General features: G+C 46.1%; 1 protein-coding gene across 21 annotated transcripts in view; it reads right to left on the reverse strand.

Annotated features, from left to right (window-relative positions):
• The window catches only part of SPRING1 (SREBF pathway regulator in golgi 1), a 319,961-nt gene that overhangs the window by 122,494 nt on the left and 172,302 nt on the right, over positions 1-25,165 (reverse strand). For 2 of the 21 annotated variants that reach the window (XM_082355752.1, XM_082355775.1), the window contains one exon: positions 3,138-3,436. The exons of 17 other annotated variants lie outside the window; for them this stretch is intronic. In XM_082355752.1, the coding sequence (XP_082211878.1) occupies positions 3,291-3,436 (146 nt within the window). In that variant the 3' untranslated portion in view covers positions 3,138-3,290. Of the gene's footprint in view, positions 1-3,137; positions 3,437-9,737; positions 13,603-25,165 lie in introns of those variants that run through there. 2 more of the 21 variants (XM_082355762.1, XM_082355773.1) reach the window with 1 other exon arrangement.

Raw genomic sequence — 25,165 nt, forward strand, 5'->3', positions numbered from 1 at the left:
AAAGTGGAGGGAGGTGGGGTCCTCTCTCCCTCCTCTTATGGAGGGATGGAGATTCAAAGCCCAGGCCTTGTGACTGCATGTGGTGTTTCCTTTCATCTATACCTGTGGTTTTCCACATGGCTTCACAGAGGACCAAGAGTCCATGGAGGTGCCCTGGGGGCAAACAGCAGGGATGGGCTAAGGCAATGCCAGCTGCTGTAACAAACTGACACCCACCCCCTCAAAAAAAACTATGACTTAACACAACAGACATTTATCTTTTACTATGTGAAATCCCAGATGGATGCTGCTGATTGGCAGGCAGCTTTCCACACGATCCTTTGGGGACCCCAGTTCCTTCCAGCTTTTGGCTCTGCCCATCTCTCAGCCTCAGAATCCTCTGCATTTAGCCTACAGATGGGGCAGTGTTTTACGGGCCAGGCCTGGATATGCCCCATCACTTCCACTCCCATTCATTGGCTAGAGCTCACCTACTCACAAAGGAGGCTGGGAAATGTAGTCAGTTCTGTCACATGGCTACACCTACCTGTAAAGGGGGCTGGGAAATGCAGTCTGGCTCTGATACAGGAGGAAGAGGATTGAGTGTGGTGAAGAGCCAGCCAGTCTGTTTCATGGGACCCTCCATTCCCACTCCCTGCTCCAAGCAGGGCAATTCCGATTTTATCTATTTTATATACAGCATTCTGCATAAGATTTAGTTTGGAATAAGGACCCCAGGACATAAAAAAATATGTCAAGGCTCTAGATAACAGGGTCGCTAGATTAGGGCCACTCAATTATCTGGACCACTAGGGGAGGTTATGAAAAACACAGATTCCTGGGCTGCTCCCTTGGCGATTCTGATTCAGTAAATACAGGGTCCAGTGCAGGTACAGCCAGTGTATATGCTGGGCTCCTCCACTTGCCTTTGAAAATTTATGAACAGATTGGTGAAGGATAAAGATGGCAGATGATCATGGTGAAGAAAGGATAGGAGATAGTAAAAAAAAATGCTGGTGAGGACATGGAGGAACAGGAGCTCTTGCACAACCACTTATCTAGTAAAGTTGAAATGCACACAGTCTATGACCCAGCAATTCCACTCCAAGTTTATGTTCTAGAAAAACTCTTAACCGTGTGCACTCATAGAGACATGTAACAATGCATCATTGTCATGATTGCCAAAAACTGGAAATGACTCAAATGTCCATCAGCGGTAGAAGGGATGGTCTACTGCACATTCGTACAATGGAGTACAACAAAGCAGTGAAAACGAATGAACTACCGCTATGGACAAGAGTATGTCTGAATCTCCCATTTTGTTGAGCACGAAGAAGCAAGGGAAAAAAAGAATTTATGAGCATGATTCTATTTATATAAAGTTCTAAATCAAGCAAAACAAAACGAAATAGTTTAGGGATGTAAACGTATGTGGCAAAACAATTAAAAATAAATATCTAAAGATTTTAGATGGTGGATACCTCTGGGAGAGACACACAGGGGTCCCTGAGACACTGGCTGTGTTCTATTTCTTTGCTTAGGTGGTTGATATATGAGTATTTATAATTGTATTTATAATTAATAAGTATTTTTATACTGACATATATGTTTCACGCCCTTTTCCATATGTAGGTCATCTCTCAGTAAAAGAAAATGCAGGGAGGGAAGGGGGGCATCTGTTGGTCCATATGGCTCAGGCAGTGCAGCACAGGATCAAGAGAACAGAAAGTCTCAAGATTCAGAAAGTCCCAAGTTCAAACCCTAGCTCTGTCCCCACTACCCGATTGCTTAGCCTTTGAGTCTCTTGGCTTCCTCATCTCTGTAATGGAGATGAAAAGCCTTCCTCATAGGAGAAAATGTACAATGTGTTTAGTCTTCTCCTTGGGAAAAAAATATAGAACGTGTTTAGCACAGGAATCAATACAGAGTAGGTGCTTAATAAATTGTAGCCTGCCTAGGCAAACAACACCTAACATGTTTGAGCCGACAGGTGGCTGGCTCCGAGACAGCAAATGCCAAGGACACTATGGTCATCATCATTGTACCAGCCTCATTCCTGTCTCATTTTCTGTCTCCATCTCTGTCTGTCCCGCCTTCCCCCATTCATCTCCTTCCAGTTAACGTCACTTGGCTGAATTTTTCAGCTGCCTTAGATGGTCGTGGAAGGAGGCGTGTAGACATACAGACACTAGACATCCCTGCTGCCATATTGCCTTGGTGTAGGTGACATTTGGTTCCTTTCATGCCATCAATGCCCATCTGGCATGATCTCAAGGAGCATTTCAGAGGCTCCTCACTTGAGTCCTAAGCTTGCGTACCGCTCCTGGGGGGCAACATCACTCCTTGTTTTCTTGGCTTCATCTTCATTCCCTACTTGGGATCCTCCTCAGTTCAACCCAACACTGTCCCCAAGGTCACACTCCCATTGATTTCAGCAGCAGGCAACAATTCTGCCCCAGTTTAAAAATGGTTGGAAAATACTGACATATGCCAATGGTGAAACTGTATCTGACCTGGCACGGGCAAGGGCATTCTTAAGGTCTGGGGGCCTTCAGTTTCAGAGACCTAGGGCATTTGTGAAACGTGGGAAAGATTCCCCAGAAGCTGTCTTGCTATCCTGATCACCAAGCCCATCCTCCAATGATGGCCTCTGCTTCCTTTATCCCTGACTACAGGTCCTCTCTGCAAAAGTTTTTGGGACAACAGAGACCATTTAAATATCTCAAACACAGAATTACCAGAAGGGCATCCAGGGGGTGTTAAGGAATATGTGCAAGATTCTGCGGTCAAATAAGTTTTGGAACTATCTGGTTAATAACAATTAAAGAGATGCCTTTACTGCAGGGCTTCTCAGAGTCTTTAATATGCTAATGTACATAAGAAAATCCAATGAAAGACTAGAAATGAGCATTTTCCAAGCTCCCCACAGAATTTCTTCTGAGACTAGTGTTCCCCAAAACACTACTTTTCCCCCAAAACACTTTGGGGAAATTCTGCTGTAGCTGGAATTTCAGATTGACGGCATAGAAATATGATTCCTGCTTTCATTGAGCCCACTGGACAAGTCTCCCCGCTGAGGCAAGGTGAGCCAGGCCCCTGGTGTTTCTTTGCCTCACTCTAACCAGCAGCCAAATGGGTACAGGGCCATTAACACCAAGGCTGTCAGAAGAGTTTATTACATTTTGTTACATGACCCTGGAAGGAGACATTATTATTATCAAGGGTACATAATAGTGGGCAGCTTTACAGCATCATGTAATTTCTGGATGACAAAAATGTTTCCCATTAGATCATCTAATTGGTTCCTTTGGTCAGAACAGGAAGATCCTGGCTGATCTAATCACACCCTTGGCTTTCCAGGCACACCTTCCTCCAAGGAGCTCAAAGGGCTTAGCTTTTATTAGGGTCAAAAGTCTTTCTGGAGGTGAAGGAGGAGGGTAAGGGGTGGTTTCCTCAACTGCAAAAAAAAAAAAAAAAAAAAATTCTTTTAAGTTACAAAAGAAGAATCATTCCCAGACGCCAAATGACAACTCTACTGGTGTAAACAGCTAACACAACCCTACAGCGGAAATTATTCCAACAACACTCAGAATCTTGGGTTTGGATGCCCATAGCTCAGGATATCCCAACCCCTGCCCCCTTGAAGACAAAAGCAAGGAGCCACGGAGGCTGCATTTTTTACTTTTCACCTATTTGATTTAGAATCACAAAGGCAGAAATGTCAATCAGTAAACAAGAGCTGGTTACAGATATTTTCTTTACCCACTGGTGCACGCTTTTTATTGAAAAGCACTACAACTTAGGGTCAAATGCCCTCGCCATTTACTAACTGTGTAATGTGGGGCAAGTTATTTAAGCTTTGTGAGCCTCAGTGTCTCCTCTGTGAAATGGGACAGTAATAGTGCCTACCTCACAGAGTCAGCGTGAGGATGCAGTGGGATGGACCGACGCCATGGGAGATGTTCAATAATGGCAGTTGTCATCATTGACCTCACAGAAGAAGCCTGGGTGTGAGAGAGATTCTGTGCTGGAAAGACCTTTGTGACCACTGCAGGGCTCTTCAGGAGACTGGTGGTGTTAAATTTGGTGTTAAGTCAATTTATCCTTGAAGATTCCCCGCCCATAAAGTAGGGTATATATGGTATTGTATATAAACCACTCAGGTTTGAGAACCACTGAGTCAGACCATAGGAGGGAATAAAAGGAATATTTGTCTAGAGCTGCCTGGGCATTGAAATCATTCTGTCTCTAAATAAGTGGGTCTCAACTGGGGGTGACTTTTCCCCACCAGGGGACATTTGGCCATGTCTGGTTAAGGACACTCTCATGAACTTCTGGTGGGAAAGCAGACCTGCCAGCCAGCTGTTCTGGGGAGCACTTTGGCAATAAGTAGCAATAGCCTTAAAATATGTGTGTCCCTTGACCAGCAATTCCACTCCTAGGGATTCATCCCAAGGAAATCAGAGAGTGTTCAATGTGTCACTTAGCTGTAATGATATTCACCACAGTTTTGGCAAAAACAGCAAAAGATGGGGACCTACTTGAATGCCCAACAATAAAGAACTGATTGAAAAGTGTGGTACTGACGCATGTAGGCACTACGAATGATGCAAAAGTGCGTGTGCTGACATAGAAAGATGTCCTTCCTGTACCGTGCAGAAAAAAGGCAGATTACAAGGAAGCAATGTAATACATCTAAAAAGTGTATATGGCTGCATATGTACAGAAAGAAGGCTGATGGCCAATAAACGTATGAAAAGATGCCTAGCTTCATAGTAATCAGGGAAATGCACATGAAGATGATGTGTTTACCCAGGAAATTGACCAAAAAAGAAAAAAAGACTGATAATTTCCAGTGGTGCCAAGGGCATGGGGGATCAAACTTTCTCATGCACCGTAAGGAGAGGTATAATTTGGGACAGTCATTTTGGAAAGGCACTTGATAATGTCTACCAACATTTAAATCAAGTGATCTATAATTTCATTTCTATGACTCTTTCCCACAAAAAAATGCTTGCACATGTGGACAAAGACATACACTTTGCATTAGTGACAAATTGGAAGCACCTAAGTGCCCATCAGGAGGGGAGTGGGTCTATAAATCACAGTTTGTTAATGCAATGGCATGTTATCCAGTTGTCAAAGAGAATAAGGAAGATCTGAATGAGTGGGTACAGAAAGCTCTCCAAGACACATTGTCAGGTGACAAAAAAAGCAAATCAGAGAAACATACACATAGCACGATCCTGTGTATGTTTTAAAAAATATTACGTATCTATCTATACATACATGCATGTCTACAAAAAACAAGACAGTGGACAAGTTCACACCAAACAGTTAATAGCAGTGACCTCTGTGGGGAGGGACTGGGGAAGAAGGAAAAGGGGTATTTTTTATATCCTAACTCGTCTTGAATAGTTTGCATGCATTCATGCAATTGGCTGAACTTGAAAAACAAACAAAGAACCATGGAAAGATGTTAACACTGGGTCTTTCTGGGTATAGGGGTTATGGGTGATTGTTTTTGTCTCTTGTGGCTTGTCAGGATTTTTCTGATTTTTCTACAATGAATATGGGTTATCTGTGCAATTTTAAAACTTTTTTTTAATTGTAAGAGGAATGATATTGTTTGAATACCTTCCAAAGGCATTTTAGTAAAGAAGCTACTGCAACTCAATAACAAAAAAATGAACAACCCAATCCAAAAATGGGCAGAAGACCTAAATAGACATTTCTCCAAAGAAGATATACAGATGGCCTACAGACACATGAAAGAATGCTCAACATCATTAATCATTAGAGAAATGCAAATCAAAACTACAATGAGATATCATCTCACACCGGTCAGAATGGCCATCATCAAAAAATCTAGAAACAATAAATGCTGGAGAGGGTGTGGAGGAAAGGGAACACTCTTGCACTGTTGGTGGGAATGTAAATTGATACAGCCACTATGGAGAACAGTATGGAGGTTCCTTAAAAAACTACAAATAGAACTACCATACGACCCAGCAATCCCAATACTGGGCATATACCCTGAGAAAACCATAGGTCAAAAAGAGTCATGTACCAAAATGTTCATTGCAGCTCTATTTACAATAGCCAGGACATGGAAGCAACCTAAATGTCCATCGACAGATGAATGGATAAAGAAGATGTGGCACATATATACATTGGAATATTACTCAGCCATAAAAAGAAATGAAATGGAGGTACCTGTAATGAGGTGGATGGAGTTAGAGTCTGTCATACAGAGTGAAGTAAGTCAGAAAGAGAAAAACAAATACAGTATGCTAACACATATATACGGAATCTAAGGAAAAAAAAAAAAAAGGCCATGAAGAACCTAGTGGCAAGACGGGAATAAAGACACAGACCTACTAGAGAATGGACTTGAGGATATGGGGAGGGGGTGGGGTGAGATGTGACAGGGTAAGAGAGTGTCATGGACATATATACACTACCAAATGTAAAATAGATAACTAGTGGGAAGCAGCCGCATAGCACAGGGAGATCAGCTCGGTGCTTTGTGACCACCTAGAGGGGTGGGATGGGGAGGGTGGGAGGGAGGGAGATGCATGAGGGAAGAGAAATGGGAACATATTGTATATGTATAACTGATTCACTTTGTTATAAAGCAGAAGCTAACACACCATTGTAAGGCAATTATACTTCAATAAAGATGTTTAAAAAAAAAAAAAAAGAAGCTACTGCAAGGTAGGATCTAGTTGGGACTCTCTTTCTCTTTCTCTACACACACACACACACACACACACACACACACACACCCCTCCACACACACACACACGACAAGACAGAACAGAGGCAGTTAGCTCTTCTAGAGGTCAAAGGACACCAAGAATGGTCTGCAGTGATGTGGCAGGGAGGGTGTCCTGGGGGCTCTGGTAGTTAAACACTGCCTTGTAGAAACAGGAGGGCTTTAATAGACAAGAAACCCTCCAGTAATTGAAATTCTATTATCTGTGCTGGTGGCATCCTGCTCTGGGGATTAATGACCCTTGTTATCAATTAATTCTTCCTGGATTCCAAGCTAGATATCGGCTGCTACGACTTAAGCGGCTTTCTTTTGCTTCTGTCCTTCGTGGACACAGAGACCTTTCTGTACATCTCAACAGGAAAAAAAGCTGTGTGTCCCATACATCTCTTAGATTAAGACCACAAACAAAGGAGAGGAAACTCTCCCTGATGTGGAAACATACCATCCACCACTGCCACCCCTGGTTGGTCTTCTCTAGTAAAGAAATGTGCTCTATGAATCCTTTTCCTCTGCTAGGTTTGCTCGCCTGCTGTCTAATGCATGTCTTTATCGTGAGCAAACTGCTCAGGGTGCATCACCTCTGTCCTCTAAGTAACCCTGGGAGGTAGCTGTGATGATTGCCATTACACAGATGGGAAAACTGAGATTCTCAGAGTCAGCTGACTCTGTGAGCCACAGAGATCGGGTTTGAGACCTGGAGACAGGGTACCTTATCTGCATCATCCCTGCCTTAAACTGATGAGGTCAAGGATGTGGGTGACATGCTCTGAGCTAATGAGCTTCCAGCCTTCTTTGTGGTGACTACAGCCCACTGTACCTAACCCGGGCCAGACACACGGGCTTTCAATCTCTGCGGATCAGATTGACAGAGACATTCACCGACATGCACTTTTCCATCCCAACAAAAGCTAAGCATGAACGCAGGGGCTGGGGTTAAAGACCTCTGCTCCTAAGGGATCACAGGCAGGTGCGGGAGACAGACTCTTAAACACACAACTTCAGTACAAGGTGGGACACGCTGTGGGGGAGGAGAAATGTCCAGGATTTGGGAGAGGTTGAGAGGGGCTTCTTGGAGGAGCTGATGGGCGAGCTGAATCTTGAAGAACAAACACAGTTTGCTGGCCAACAGAAGGGGGAGAAAGGTGATGCCAGGAATACGGAACTAAACAAAGCAGGGCATACTAGCACCAGCCAGCGTTTATTACGTGCTGGCTGTGCAGCTGTTTTCGTGGATCACCTCATTTGACAGTCACCCAATCCTACAAGAGAGGAACCATTTTGTCTTCATTTAAGGTGACTTGCCCAGTGCTGTGTAGCTCGGAGGGCAAAGGGGTGGATCCAGGCCTGTCTGGCTTGAGAGCAGGTGGTCCTGGCCTTCTGTATATGCCTACAGAGCAGTGATTCTCAGCGGGGGGTGCTCGGGCCCCCTGGGAAATCTGGCAATATCTGGAGACATCTCTGGTTGCCACAACTGGGGTGGAGGGTGCTACTGGCATTTAGTAGGTGCAGGCCAGGGATGCAGCTCAGCATCTGACAGTGCACAGGATGGCTCCCACCACAAAGCACAGAGGAGGCAGGGTGTCTGCTGCATGCTGCGCACTTGGTGCGTAGCTGGGGAAGATGACGCAGGCGATGACGCCATGGCGGTGGGCTGGGTAAGGTCCAAGTGGGGCATGGAGACAGGAAGGGTTTGAAGTAGGGGCAGATTTGCACCTTAGGACCATCCCCGTAGCACTGCAGGGGAGGACATCTCAGAGGAGAGAGTGACAGCCGTGTGGCAGGTTGGGGCAACAGACCAGGGTCCAGTTGAGATTCGTGGGCAGAGGTGGAGGGAAAGGGGTGGAGGAGACAGAAAAGCAGCTCCTTTGAGCGGCTGATGGGCTGACACTGCGTGTCCCACTATGAACGACGGTACATTAAACCCTCTAAATGAGAGTAGCGACCTGATTACAGATGGAGTCTACGGGCTCCCCCATCGGGATGCGCACAGATTAACACGGTTATTCAAGCAGCCGGGCGCTCCGAGCCGAGGGAGAAAGTGCTCAGCCCGCAGTCACATCCGGCCCGTGGGCGCTAACGCTCCCCTCATCTGCCCTTAGTCTTCCGGGGTCTCCCTGCGCACCCCCCACCCCACGTGCCCCAGTTCACCTGTCCTGTTCATTCCCCATCCCTTGCACCTGCCGATCTCCTCCCGCCTGCCCCAGGGGTGAGGCAGGGGCTGGCGGAAGTGCACAGACCCAGGCCTCCTCCAGGTGAGGACTCATTGTCTGGTCCCGCCCCAGGGGGGACCAGATTGGGGGCCCAATTCCTGGGGTTGGGGGTTGAGGTGGAATTTATTGGTGCTGCGGGTCCAGATGGAGCTGTTTGGTCTGAGTTTAATCTTTTTGCCTGATTCTGAAGATAGGACGTCCTGGAAATGGATCCCTGAGGACTCCCCACCCTGGGTTAGGCTATTGGTTGCTTCCTTCAAAAAGGCTTGAGTATCTGAGCCCTGGGACTTGAGCTGCTGTTGCTGCTGGGGTGTGTGTGTGTGTGTGTGTGTGTGTGTGTGTGTAAAGACTTTTGGGCATAAGCACAGCCTCATTGCCTCTTAAATCATTAGCCCCCGGCTCAAAAGCCATGGTCACCCAAGGACCCCCATGATCCTATCCTTCCAGCACTCTGACCCCACCTACTATTTTTCTCCTGTAATGACCCTGCTGCTCCAGCCAGAACAGGTTCTTCAACATCCCCCAAATGTACCCTGGTAACTCCCAGACCCAAACCCTTCCTGGGATGGGCTCCCAGTGCTCCTCCCCCAAGGCCCCACCCCCTGCCCTCTCCCTCTCAGGGGACTATGTTACCTTTCCTTCAGTCCCGCCTCCTCTCCAAGGCTTCCTCCATACTCTCAGCCCACACTCCTCCAGTACCTCCTATGACACTCACAAGTTTGGGGACATGCATTTCTACTCAATGGTTGTTTCTGGGGGCAAGTGTCTTGGTAGATGGGAGAGGGTGATGGACATGCAAAGTCAATATTTATCATTATTATTGTTGCTGTTGTTGTTATTTTAACTCTCCAATCTCCAAGCCCGCTTCCCTGCCTTCATCTCTAAGTAACCACTGATCTACTTTCTGTCTCTATAGATTTCGCTATTCTGGACTTTTGTGTGAACAAAATCATACAATCCAGGATATTTTGGGACTGGCTTCTTTCACTTAGCATAATGTTTTCAAGGTTAATATTTGTGGTGGTGTGAATTGGTCCTTCCTTCCTTTTTATGGTTGAATAATATTCCATTGTATGGATAGACCACATCTGGTTTATCCAATCGTCCACTGATGGCCATTTGGGTTGTTTCCACCTTTTGGCTATTGTGAATAGTGCTGCTATGAACATTCGGGTACAAATTCTAATTGTGGACATTTATTTTCATCTCTTAGAGTGTGTATTGTTTTAATTGTTTTCTTTTTTTCCTGGCCATGTTTCATTTATTTTGAAATTCCAAGTAACATTAAAACATGGAATGGTTGAGTGTGCGAAGAGAGAAGGCACGGGTTTAAATAAAGTGTCTTCCCGATGTCCCTCGAATAGTAACCCTCTCGAAGGGCAGCAATCCCATCTTATCTTTCTTTTGGATCCAAGAAATTGCTCAACAAACTCTTGTTAAGTGATGTGTGTGAATGACAACAACCCCTTGCTGAGTGATGTGAATGACTAAATCCAGTTCTACAAACATTCACGGCACCAAGTCCCTTTACACGCCTGCTGGGTGTAGGATACTGTAGAATGCAAATATCATGCCCATTTTACAGATGAGGAAACTGAGTGAGGGGCGACTGCCACAGCCCTGTGATCTGTGAGGAGTTCTAAAGACAGCTGGAGGTGTCGCCATTCGCCTTTTATTCTACCGGCCTTCCCTGTGGGAATGAGATGATGGGGGCTCTGCTTTAAACAGGAAAATCTGGATTGTCCCCACAAACACGTGAGCTGGTATTACTCGTTTTAGAAAAGGATCCTTTATTGTACCAAAGAACTGAGGATCCCATTCTTGGCTGGGTCCCTGGGGGCCTGTGCTCTTTGCGGTGCCACAGAATGCATCATTTTACACACCAGCTGGGCTTCTAAAGGAGTTGTAAGTCAAAGTTTTATAAATTGGATATTTTAGAGAATAGATAAAAGAATAAGACTGAGAATCCTTGGGAAGAACCTGTGCGTGAGGTGATAATCAGAACCAGATTTATGATTTCTGTGAAGACAAGAATCCGAGATAAATGTCAACAATGCCTGGAATTCTGTGATGATTAATTAAGAGCCTCCTCGGGTAATAGACACTGTCCTAGCTTTAAAGATGTCTTCTCATTTAAATCTAGCAAAAAAAGAAAAAGAAAACAAAAAACTTTTGAGTTAGGTGTTATTTATCTCCAGTTTAAGAGGTGGGGAAACAGAGGCTTGGTGATATTAAGTAACTTGCCCGATGTCACAGGGCTCACAGGTAGAGCTGGGATTCCAACCAGGCCCACCCTTTTGTGAAAGCTCCGGTTCTTTCCAGGAGGCAGTGCAGGGGTTGCTTGTGGACACTGAGGTCATTCTGCCCTGATGGAATCCCAGCCGCTTACCTTCCTCACTGTGCATCTGTTTCCTGGACTGTAAAATGGCCTGCAGAGACCCTCCCTCAACAGGCTGCTGTGAAATTTCTATGAGGTAATTTATTTAAAGCATCCGGCACACAGCTAGCGCTCCGTCAGTGATAGCAATCATCATGCTGAACTGCGCCGTCATGGAGCCATCAAGCCCAGCACCGGCATGCGTCAAGCACCTACGGTGTCCCGTACAGCCCGAAGCCCCCTAAGCACCAGTGCTGTGATTGGATCATCCGTGTTCCATACCCGCCCTGCCACTCACTCACGTGGGACTCAGCAAACTGCTTAACCTCTCTGGGCTTCAGACTTGGGGCCACAGATAGCACCACCGCAGAGGGTAACTGTGAGGAATAAATGAGCCACATAAAGTGCCTTAAACCAGGAATCACTCAAATGGTAGCTGTCGTTATTATTATAGGCTAGGAGATTTACAGATGCTATTTCAAGTTGTCCACGATCCTGAGTGTTTTTTTACAGAGGAGCCGGCTGAGACCAGAGAGGTTAGTAACGCTTCAGGTCCCACACGAGCAGTCCAAGCGGGGCCGGGGTCTGTGCTCATCTGATACCGTGCACGCCCGGCGGGCTACCTACCCCACAGCCATTCCTCTTTCCTGACTTGGTTTGTGTGTACACCACTTCATGTGTAGGGAATGAAGCCTATTTCTAGACCCAGGGGGCTATGTGGCAATTTGAGTCCCCTGGGAAGCAGACGTCAAGACAACAGACTGGCTCGAGAGATGTATTAGGGAGCCACCTGTGAAGGACAGAGGGAGGGAGCAGGAGGAGGCAGGGAGCTTTCAGATCACAGCGCTGGTCTGACACATGGGAAAGGATAGGGGGAAGGAAGGAAGGATTGGTGAAGAGAAGCCTCAGATTGCAGTGCGGCTCTGAGGGAGTCTCAGCCGGGCTGATGTGGAGTTAGAGTCCCATATGGGACAGAAACTTCCCAGCTCTAGGACCCCCACCAAATACAGTTACTATTCTGGAACAGCCTGGGGAGAGCAGGGTATCTGCATGAATGCTGCAGCAGATCTGAAGGTGCAGCACCTGCAGGCTGTCAGATAACTACCCTCATTGCATTAGGGAGATCTGAGTAGCATGCCTCCATGGCCACCACTGGTGCTTGGCTTTAGCCCAAGCCATTCAAAGTGATTCCACTCCCCTTGGCAGTGCCTGGTTTGGGCAGGAGTATGTGATGTGCCTGGACCAATAAGACATATGGAGAAATCTATTGGCACACTTGTGGGAAAAGTGTTTTTACCTCTTTCACTCAGTGCAGTTCTATAGGGATGTGGTGTCTGGAGCTGTGGCAGCCACTTTGAGATCATGAAGAGACAAACTTGAAGACAAAAACCAGCACGTTCAAGATGGTAGAGTGAGGAGTTTTAAAAAATGTGGGTCATTGATGGTATCAATGTATCACTGAATTAACCACTCTGGAATATTCTCCCTCAAGAGGCTTGCTATGTGAGATAATAAATCCCTTATCACTTATCTATTGCTATTTAACAAATTACCACTAAATGTATCAGCTTAAAACAACACACATTTATTATCTCACACAGTGTGGAGAGTCAGGAATCTAGGAGCAGCTTAGCTGGGAGGTTCTGGCTCAGGGTCTTTCATGAGTGCAGTTAAGAGGCTGCCCTGGGCTGCAGTCATCTGAAGGTTCAACTGGGGCTGGAGGATCCTTCCCCAAGATGGTTCACTCACTTGGCTATTGGCAGGAGGTCTCAGCTCCTCACCACATGGGCCTTTCCATAGGACAGCTTGAGTGTCCTTGCAATATGGTGGCTGGCTTTCCCCAAGATTGGTGATCAAAAGAGAGAGAAAGGAAAAAGCCACAATGCTTTTTATGACCAAGTCTCTAAAATAACCCATTGTCACTTCTACCTTTTTCCATTCACTAGTTGCAAGTCATGTACACCAGCTTACACTCAACAGGAGAGAAATTAAGCTCCAGTTCTTAAAGGGAGGAGTAGCAAAGAATTTTTGGATTTAAAGCCACTACAGTTACTTGTAGTTGGGTGTTCTTTACTTACAAAGATCCCAAAGACAATATTCTTTATACCCCTATGACATTAACATCTTGGGTGGCGGAAACTGTGTGCTGGGATGGAGACCCAAACCCTCAGAAGATTTTCCAACCTGGAAACTCTCCAGTTCCATAAGATTCCCATAGAGTGGGCCTTCCGAGTGCCACAACTAAGACCCAGCGCAGACTAAAGAAAGAAAGAAAGAAATTAAAAAAAAAAAAGATAGGCATACCTCTAAAATATGTCCTACCTAAAAATAAATGTAAAAATAATACATTATGAGGAAATATGAAAAATATATTACAAAGTATAAAGAATAATTCAAAATTCCCATGAACAGCACCTAGCTTAAGAAATAAAACAACACCCATGTAATGGAAGGCCCATATGTTCACACACCTGATCGAATTGGTCTCCTCACCCCCAGTGCGAAGCATTATCCACATTTCAGTGTTTTCCATGCCCATCACTTTCTTTGTATTTTAACTGCACATAGTGTAGCTCTGCGTAATCTATGGTATTATTTTGTATGTTTCTAAACTTTGTAGAAATGGGGTCATACTGAACAGATTCTTCTGAAACTTGTTTTTTTCTCTACATTATGTCTGTCAGATTCAACCATGTGAGGGTGTGAAGAAACTGGAACCCTCAGACATTGCTGGTAGGAATGTAAAATAGTGCGGCCACTTTGGAAAACAATCTGGCAGTTTCTCAAAAAGTTAAACGAGGAATTGCCTTATGACCTAGCAATTCCACTCCTAGGTATATACTCAAGATTATTAAAATAGGGACTTCCCTGGTGGTCCAGTGGGTAAGATTCTGCACTCCCAATGCAGGGGGCCTGGGTTCGATCCCTGGTCAGGGAACTAGATCCCTCCTGCATGCCGCAACTATGAGTCCACATGCCACAAATAATAAGTCCACATCCTGCAACTAAGACCCAGAGCAGCCAAAATAAATAATAAATATTTTTTAAAAAGATTATTAAAACAAATGTCTACACAAAAACTTGCATGTGAATGTTCTTAGCAGCCTTACTCATAAGAGTGAAAATGTAGAAACAACCCAAATGTCCATCAACTGATGGATAAACAAAAGTGATCTATCCGTACAACGGAATATTATTCAGCCATAAAAAGGAATGAAATACTGTTATGTGATACAAAGTGGACAAACCTTGAAAACATTATGCTAAATGAAAAAAGCCAGTCCCAAAAGACCATATGTTGTATGATTCCATTTATATGAGATGTCCAGAATAGGCAAATCCATAGAGGCAGGAAGCAGATTAGGGGTGGCCTGGGGTTACAGGTGGGGAGGAATGGGGAGTGGCTGTTAATGGGTATGGGGTTTCTTTGGAGGTAATGAAAATATTCTGGACTTAGTGGTGATGGTTGCCCAATGTTGTGAATATCCTAAACACCACTGCATTGATGTGTGAATTACATCTCAATAAAAAAGACTCAACCGTAATACACAGCCCTGGTCATTCATTTTCACTCCTGTATCATAGTAATCCATTAGTAGGAATATTCTAAATCCACCCATCCTCCCGTTAGGGACATTTGTGTGGTTTCTCTCTTTGTTGCTGTCGCAAGCGGTGCTGCCGGAGCATTCCCTGCATATTTCTTTGTGCACGTGTGAGGGTTTCTTGGAGGTACATACCAAGGAGTGTGGTCGCTGCGAGGTAGGGTATAGTCATCTTTAACTCCACACCACCCCTCTCTAAAACTCCTTGTGAGTCTGGGGAGAGGAGGCAAGGAAGCCAGCTCTGCCTCCACCCTTGGCCCCTGCAAACCACCTGAGGTCTCAGAAAATAGGGCAATCGAAATGGAAAACAAGTAACAGCAATCAAATGGTGGGCGGCTTCCCTGCCATGGTTCCAAGACCCGCCGGACAGGCAGCAGGGCCTCCCCCACCAGAAAATATTAACAGCATTTAATGAATATTCACAAGGATTCATTAAACATTTCCCCATGTGGCTGAACAAAACAGTGTTCAAACCCCCAAGCCATTAACAAAAAAGGAAGAAGAAATATTACAGGGATGATGTGCACAAGCTAGAAACGCCACAGGCAAGAAACAGCTGCTACTTTTTTTTTTTTTAACTCAACCTCATCTTCTTAATCTCACTGGTGTTTAAAATGTGCCCAGTGTCCTAAGCCTCTGTGACTTCTTTGAATAGGACAGTCCTGATTAATCGGACGATGGTTACATTTTTCTATTTCACATACACAGAAAGCTGCCTTTGTCACAGCAATAGTATTTAAATGAGACATTCCTGTTGGAAAGGGCTTTTCTTTGAACAACCTCGTTGGACCCTCATAGCTACCTGATGGGTGGTCTAAGTCCTACTATCATCTGTCATTTGACAGACAAGGAAACAGGTCCATGTTCATTAGTAGACTCACCCAAGGGCACTACCAAGACCATTATGTCCTTGGTGCTTTGGGCATCTTCTGAGAAAAGTTGGCCTTGTGACCTCATGGCCTCGCTACCCTGACCACAGCCCCCTGGACCAGGCGTGGGCTTGATCCGAAGACTGAGGCTCAGACGTGGTCTTGGGTGAGAGCGCTGCCCAACGGAGGTGGCTTCCACTGCACAGCAGCGAGAGAGCCAGGGAGACCTTCTCTCTGGGGGAATCTGAGGTCAAGACGTAGAACAGGCGGACAGATCCGCAGCACACAGCATGACCTAGTCTTGGAAGTCACACACTGTCACTTAGCCACATTCCATTCCTTCCAAGTGAGTCATTAAGTCTGGCTCACACTCAAGGGGAGAGGAATCAGGCTCCACCTTTGGACAGGGGGAGTATCAAAGAATTGGTGGGTATTTAAAACCACCCCAAGGCCCAAGTCATATTAAAAGGAAATGGTGAAAGTGGGATTTATCAATCCATTCGTTTTGCAAATATGGGGATTTTGATATCTTTGCTTTCCAATATGGTAGCCGTTAGCCACATGGGCGATGGAGCACTTGAAATATGGCTAGTGTGCCTGAGGCACTGTATTTTTAATTTTATTTAATTTTACTTTATTTAAATTTAAAGTTAAAAGCTGTTCAATCCACGACTGGAAAACTTTTATGTATGTTCGGCACAACTTGGGTAAGTGAATGGACTCTCTCCATAAATTTGATAAAATCCAAATAAGATTATTTCCCATGAAAATTTAGCATCCTAACTGAGATGTGCTGTAATATAAAATATACACTGGAATTTGACTGCTTAGTATGAGAAAAAAATATAAAATATCTCATTAACAGTCTTTGTATTGACCACATGTTGAAATAATATTCTGGATTGTTGGGTTAAAGAAAATATATTATTAAAATTTGTTTTGCCTTTATCTTTTTTTGCTTACTGAATGTGGCTCTTAGGAAATTTTAAATTACATATGTGGCCCACATTATATTTCTATTGACAGCACTGTAAGACGTACTAAACGTTATGGATTCCTTGTTCCTGCCTTCCTGGAGCTTACAGTCAAAAGCGAAAGACAGATAGATATTAAGTGATTAATGCAAAGAATAATGAGTGTTACCAGGCAGAAATCAGGGAGCCATGCGAGTTTCACAGGGGACCTGATCCAGATTGGTCTGTCTCCAAAGCAAGCCTGTGATTTGAGGGAAGGAGAGAGTTACAAAGCCCAGGGCTGGGAGCCGTGGGTGCCAGGTGAGGGGTAGAGGCTCTGTGCTGGGGGGCGCAGTGCCAGCCCTGTGGGTTTGGGGCCAGAGGAAGCGGATGTGCCAGGAGCGTTGCCACTTTGATGTGCAGGTGGTGAGGCGGCAGGGAGGGGCTGGGCTGCCATCAGCTGTCAGGTTGGCACTTGCTGGCTCTGCCCACACACTAGCCGGGCTCCGGAGGCCCCCGGGCCTCTCTGGGTGTGGCTTCATGTGGCTGTGCTGGAAAGCACCTGGGAAAGCCAGAGCACTGAGCAGGGGGCTGGTGCCGGCTCTGATTCAGAGTGTACCCTGAGCTCCGGCTCCCGGGCTCCTTCCCAAGCATAGGCCAGGAGGTAACTTTGACAACTACGCTAGGACTGGACTTGAACAACTAGGACTCGTTGGTCTTTGCTTCTGGCCAAAGTGATGTTCACGGCAGTCTCAGATGATTCAAATTCCATTGCCACCTACCTGGTCCCTTGCCACATCTTTCCTTCCCCAAACCTGCCCTTTGCATTGTCACCCAAATTCTTACTGTTCCTAAAGCATGCAAGCATGTTGCTGCCTCAGGGCCTTTGCACTTGCTATATCCTTGTCCTAGAATACTTCCTCTCAGAATTTACATAGTTGGTGTCTTCTCATCACTTAAGTCTTAGCTCAAAGGTCACTTCTGTCCCTGACCACCCTTTCTAATATTACCTCCATGCCATGCCTCTCTGTCTCATTTCCCTATTGGATTTCTGTTCATATCATACTCCTCACAATCAGAAATTATCTTCTTTGTTTATCAGTTTGTTGTTGTCTGTCCTCTCAACCAGAAAATAAGCTCCAGGAGAACAGGGGCCTTGTCCAGTGCCTAGAACAGTTCCTGGCATGTGCTCAAAAAATATTTGTTGAATGAATTCATTCATCTTCCTAAAACTTGGATCTGAAAACAATTATGGAGACCTCATAGGAATGTGAACAAATGTTTGTGATGAAATGCTAAGTTAAAAAAGGAATAGAAAATGATACTCTCTGATAGTGTATATGTAAAATATATAAGTGCAGGGACAAAGAAGGAAATGTACAAGTGGGAAATAGCTGTATTTTGGGGGTGTAGGACTAGAGGGGATTTCTATTTTTCAAACTTTTATTTAATATGGTTATATTGTTTTTTTAATAACAGCTTTACTAAAATATAATTCATACACCATAAAGTTCACCCTTTAAAATCAGACAATTCAGTGATTTTATTTCTTTCAGTACATTCTCAAAGTTGTGCATAGATCTAATTTCAGAGTATATCATCCCAAAAAGAGACCCTACACTCATTAGACCCTACACTCATTAGTCTCATTCCCTCCACCTACCCAGCCAGCTCCAGGCAACTGGTAATCTATTTTCTGTCTCTATGAATTTACCTATTCTGGACATTTCATGTAAGTGAAATGATATAGTACATGGCCTTTCATGCCTGACTTCTTTCACTTAGCATCATGTTTTCAAGGTCCATCCATGTGTTAGTACTCCATTCCTTTTAATGGCTGAATACCATTCCATCGTACAATCTCCAGTGTGGATATACCACATTTTGTTTATCTGTGCAGCAGTTGATAGACATTCGGGGTGTCTGCATTATATTGTTTTTACCGCGACCACCCCTGCTCCTGCACCAAAAACAAAAAGTGAAGTGGGATCTTCTCTCTGTAGCTCTATGAACATGACCTTGTCATTCTCCTTCAAAATTTTTGCAGGATAACCATGTAGCCTCCTTTGCTTACACCTGGCTACCTTTCCAGCATCTTCTTAAACTCCTTTCCCTGGATCCCTCTGCACTTTTTGACACACTAGTCATGCCCCCTCTGCCACTAATGCCTTGGCCAATGCCATCCCCTCTTCCACTTCCTGGGAAAAGAATCATCCCCCTCTGCTCAGCCGTTACTTCCTTTGCAAAGACACCCCTCCTCATGGTCCTCTGTCTACAACTCGCTCCACTCCTAAAGGACTCGGTATTTTGTTTCTGCCTGTCGTGGCCTGTGCTAGGAGTGCTCTCGGACGTCCATTCATCTTTGCCTCCCTGGTATCTGACTTGGTCCCTGGGACCCATCGGGTACTCACCCAAGTCTGACTGAATGTATGAATGGGGCTGTGAGCTGCCGTGATGTACTGAATAGACATCCGATGATATCACCCTCAGGCAAACAAGACATCAAAACGTCGAGGTTGGGACTTCCCTGGTAGCGAAGAGGTTAAGAATCCGCCTGCTAATGCCGGGGACATGGGTTCGATACCTGGTCCGGGACGATCTCACATGCTGCAGAGCAACTAAGCCCACTTGCCACAACTACTGAGCCTGCGTGCTGCAACTACTGAACCCCATGTGCCTAGAGCCCGTGCTCCGCAACAAGAGAAGCCACCGCAATAAGAAGCCTGCGCACCGCAACGAAGAGTAGACCCCGCTCGCCACAACTAGAGAAAGCACCCGCACAGCAACGAAGACCCAACGCAGCTAAAAATAGATGTTTAAAAAATTAAAATATATATATTAAAAAACAAAAACAAAAAAAAAACGTCGAGGTTAAGAGAACAGGCTTTGGGGTCGGACAGACTCAGTTGGAATCCTGACTCAGCTACTTGCTAGTTGGGTGGCCGCTCGGAGATGACTTCCTCCTCTTTAAAATGGGGATAATTTCTCCCACCTAAAGAGTTGTGCAGATTAAGTGCAGGTACAACATTTAGCATAAAGCAGTTGCTCAATAAGTTTTGTTTTAAATTTAGATAGACATGACATAAAATGTATCATTTTAACTGTTTTTAAGCGTATAGTTAGGTGGCATTAAGTACCTTCACATTATTGTGTCAATAAGTGTTTTGATGACGATGATGTCAGAAGACTTAATGGTGTTTATTTTGCTCAAGACTAGACATGCTTTTCTGAATTAGTCATGTACTCTAAGTCTCTGCTTTAACTAAATCATTTCACCTTCCCAAGAAGGTGGGAAATTTTATCGTGCCCATTTATAGTGGAGGCTCTGAGTGCTCTAATGACGCGTCCAAGGGCACTCAGCAGGCAGGTGGCAGAGCTGGGACAGCCCCCCAGACCCACTACCTCCCCACTACCTATCTACAGCCACCTGCTGCGTTATGATGACCTCCTTTTTCACAAGCCACTTAAATTGCTTCTCAGAGGTTTTGACTTTGGCAGTGAGAGGGCTGTAGCTGAATGGGAAAAGAGGTGATGCCATTCCAGGGCCGGGTAAGTGAGGCCAGGGGCGTGTGGCATCCTCAGCTGGGACCATGCATTCCATATGTGGCGACAGGGCAGGGACTCAGCCCCGACGAGCTGCTGATGTCTTCCTGCAGCTGGGATGGACTCTGCCGTGGCAGGCCCAGTGTGCACCGCCCCGGTGACAGATGATAAAGATCTCATTCGGCCTATGAGATCCACTCGAGGAACTGAATGGAGACAATTGAAAAGCCCTGCACACCAGCCACCGAAGCTGAAAGCTCGCAGATTCTGCTGATTTAAGGTCTTCTGTGCGGATTTGCTGATCCTGGAGAATCTCAGCTATTTGGGATTTTTAATAGAGTCTCCGGGCCTCCTTGCAGGGAACCGGAGTGCCAGAACGCAAGGAGGACCTGTCTGGTTGAGTCTGCGGCACCGAGAAAGGATGAGCGTCTGACATTTGGCCCATCGTGTTTCATTTTGAAGACTAATTATGATTGCTTTTTAATTCCTCACTGCCTCCCGGGAAACTCTTAAAGGGGCCCCTCTCCCCTATTCCCTTTGCCACAGGGACAGATATTTGCCCTTGCAATTGCAATGCTTCCTCCTGCCATCATTGCTATATTTCAGCAACTCCTGAGAGCCCAACAAATGCTAGTTAACCAGCTAATTGCAGCTACAACTGACCCCTTGAGTGTGTGAATGAACGTGACAAGTGGCTGGTGACATGCTCAAGTCACTCATTTGTGTCGCAGAGTTTATCATTTGACTGTGCTCTTTAAGTAAAAGGGTCTCACACCAGGTGATTCCAATTCATAGCGCCTTTGGAAACAATCATGAAATTGGCTAAAAGATTTAATAGTCATGGCATTTACAGGGAGAGGATGCTGGATAAAACCCTGTAGAGATCTGACCCACTGCCTTCTAGGTGCTTACGCTCCGGCCACACCAGATCAGCAATATTCTAATCTCTCTTATAAAAAGCATTTTAAAATGACTGGGACTGGGCAAGTAAATCATGGTTCGTGCATAGAGTGGGATGGCCTTTGGGCATTGAAAAGGGAGAGGCACATCTCCCACACCTGGCACCACTCACCTGACTTCCCACCTGCACACCTTTGCATATGGTGTTCCCTCCATTTAAATACTTTTCCATCTTTCCCAATCCCCTAGCACACATGTGTATGGCATTCAGTAGATGTCCAACAAAGGAGTGGACTTTTATGGCTTTTCCCTCCTCAGGGGTTCACAAAGTGAAGCACACAAGGGGTGGGTCTTGGGAGCGGCTGGGAGCGGAGGGAGGTTGATCTTGTTGTGTTAGAAAGGTCTACAATGTATAGCGAAGTGGGAAAAAGTAGGCTACAAGCAGTGTCTTATGACCCACTTTTTTTGTAAAAAGAAAACTCCATATTTACATGTTTGTTTCACGCACAGAAAAGTCTGGAATGGTATACAGTGCATTTACAGTGATTACTTCTAGGGAGTTAGGGGTGGCGGAGTAGAGAGTATGAACAGGAACTTTTTGCTTTTCATTTTCTTCTTTCTAAAGTTTATTTTTTTCCAAAAGGCATTGTATTAATTTTATAACTAAAAATCTAATAAAGATTTTTTAACGTGCTTGGGGAATAGCTATGCTTCCAAAATATTTGCAATTGGCCTTTGTCACAGATGTACCAAGCTGTTTTATCATGTTGAGTGCATGTGTTTTAATTATCCACCCAGTCTCTGAGCTCTACAATGGCAGGGACCAGGTCTAACAGCAGTGCAGATAACAGAAATTCAGATACTAACTCCACCATTCCTCAGGCTAAATGTGCTACATACATCACCTAGTTAATTTCATTTACTTTTAAGTCTTCAGAGCCCCTTACTGCCCTGGGCAGGCATAACGGCCCAATAAATATTTTTTTTTTTTTATAAATTTTATTTATTTATGTATATATGTATGTATGTATTGGCTGCGTCGGGTCTTCCTTGCTGCGCGCGGGCTTTCTCTAGTTGTGGCGAGCGGGGGCTACTCTTCATTGTGGTGCGCAGGCTTCTCATTGCGGTGGCTTCTTTTGTTGCGGAGCACGCGCTCTAGGCGCACAGGCTTCAGTAGTTGTGGCGCGTGGGCTCAGTAGTTGTGGCTCGTGGGCTCTAGAGTGCAGGCTCGGTAGTTGTGGCGCACGGGCTTAGTTGCTCCGCGGCATGTGGGATCTTCCCGGACCAGGGCTCGAACCCGTGTCTCCTGCATTGGCAGGCGGATTCTTAACCACTGCGCCATCAGGGAAGCCCCCAATAAATATTTTTGATTGAGGAGTGTGATTGGCAACACTTTGGGGAAATATACAGTCGGGGCTCCTTGTTCAACTGTGAACACTTTTCTGAGTGAGACTTTAAAACATCTCTCCTAACAAAAGGAGACAGTAGGTAGCAACGAAGAGGGCAAGCTCTACCCCCAATCAGGGACAGAATTCTAAAGGCGTGAGTTCCAGAACACACTAGGTCATGTTTCCCAGAGTAGGTTCTGTGGAACCCCAGTCCTGCACAATACTCTGTGAAAAAGAGTGTCCACGATTTGGGAAATGCTTCTTACAATGGACTCTCTTGGCGATCGCGTGCCTGAGTGTGCTAAAGGCTCTGAAAAGTCCTGCAGTAAAGAAGCAGGTTGAACTTTGCTCAACCCCAAATTTCCCCAGATCATTTGATCACAGAGCCTGTTGTCTCATGAACAATTCTGGACATGTTCCATATAATATACTTTGGAAAATGCTGTCCTAGAATGTTCTCAATCAGCTGCCACCAAGAAATGTTTGATCCCCCTTGGAGGCAGATCAAGGCTCCAGCCCAGGCTTGAAAAAAGGTCAGTACTGGGTTCTCTAAGTTTCCTCCAATCTGGTCCCCCCAAAAAAAAATTTAAAAAAAATCTGGCAAAGGCTTCTTGGTGTGGAGGGAAGCAAATCATCCACCTCCCAACTGCTAGAAGGGCACAGCACACCAATTCTTGGTGCTTTTGGAACAGATGATCTCAAGACCGTGACATCTGGGGTCAGACAGTTCTGGGACAGTTCCACCATGGACTCACTGCGTGGCCTTGGGTAAGTCACTGTACTTCTCTGAACCTGTTTCCGCATTTAAAAATGAGGATTAAAGTGCCTCCCTTCAAGAACTTTTTGAGGAATGGACATACTATACAGAGGATGCTTGAGGAGGGAGAGTTGCTCTTGGTATTTCCCTAAAGTTATTCATTCCACCGTTGCTCTGCTCACCTGTGGAACTGCTGGGATCTCTCTTTGCTTCTCTCGGTTTCTATCCCCCAAACACTAGGAGTGCTCTTTGGCACAGACCTACAGGGCCTGAAGAGGGTTAAGACTTCCAAGGACACTACAGGGAAATATGGCGGATATAAAATAAAATTCCTCAGATATAGTGAAAACCCAAATTGAAAAACCTTAAAAAGAAACGTCACCTTACAAAACCAACACATCATCAGTCTAAGGAGAATCTTGTAAGTGCTTTTAAAGATAGATAAAAAAGAAATTTAACTACATGTACTCTTCCTGGCAGAAACAGATACAAGCATAGCCTCCGTTGTCGCCCTGTCTTGGGATGGAGGGTCAGTTACAAGGTGTCCTCACTGGATAACCCCGGGTAAGCAACTAAACCCCTCTGTGCTCCCGATTCCTCATGGGTATAATGGAGAGAAAGAGGATTACCAAACCTCATAGAAGTCACGATGTAAAACAGCAAAACGTGCCGGCAGAGGACCTGGCCCAGGGTCAGCGCCCAATATCACTCATATTACGACTACTATTAATAATTACGCGCTGGGTTCTCGGTTTCTTTTGCTGATAAATCTTTTCCCTCTCCTGTCCCTTCCCCACGGCCATCTCCCCCACACCCTTTTATCTCTTCCATCAACACAAAGGCCAGCTGTGGACGCTGCTCAGGCATTTTCTAGGAGCCGGGTCAACGTCAGGGGTGGGTGCTCAGTGTGGCTGCCCCAGCGCCGGGTCCCCTGCCCCGCAGCCCGCCGGTATTCGCGCGTTCCCAGGCCATGCCCGGGTCCTCCGGGGGCGGGGCGGGCGCGCGGGCTGCACGGGCGGGAGGGTGGGCGCCGCCGGCGGAGGGGTCCCCGCGAGCCTGGGGCCTCCCGCCGGCGGGACGCCGCGTCCCCAGGGCTGCTGCGCTGCTCAGCCCCAGCGGGACCGCCGCGCCGCCGCCGCTCTCACTGCCGCGTGCATGCCAATTAGGCCCTAATTTGATTTCTGTTCTATCTCTGCGAACCCCATTAAAACCCAATTCTGCTTATTACCAAGAGCTTTCTTGCATCGCAATGCCTCGCCCTCCCAGGGTTGCTCCGGGGCGGTAAGGATCGGGGCTCCGCGCGCCCGGCGGGCGGGGACACCCCTCCCCGGGGCCGCGCCGGCCCCTCCGCCCGCTGATGCGCCGGGGACTCTGCGTCCCTCACCCCGGTTATCCAGGCCGAGGCAGGGGCCCAGGCCCGGCGCCGCCGCCGAGCCACGGGACCGTTTCTTCGGAAACAATGGGATCGTAGAAAGCTGGAATTGGGCGTTGTTGGGAACTCGGAGGTCATCAAGTCCCGCCTCCCACGCCCAGCAGGAATTCCCTACAAGCCGGGCGGTCCTCAGTCCTCCGCCTGTGCCTGGGCTGTTCCCAGTACGGGGAGCTCACTCCCTCTCTCGAGGAAACCTGGCTGGGTTCAAGTTTCCGCCCCTCCGCTGTGTGACCTTAATCAGAGCTCTGGACCTCTCTGGTCCGAAGTAGCCTCATCTGTAAAACAGGCGCTATGATAATACTTGCCTCCTAAGACGGTTGAGAGGATAAAATGAGACACAGGCAAAGCACGATTATAGTGCCAGAGTGAGCACTCAA

Source organism: Balaenoptera borealis, assembly GCF_965194805.1.
Source record: "Balaenoptera borealis genome assembly, chromosome: 14".
NCBI classification, from domain to species: Eukaryota; Metazoa; Chordata; class Mammalia; order Artiodactyla; family Balaenopteridae; genus Balaenoptera; species Balaenoptera borealis.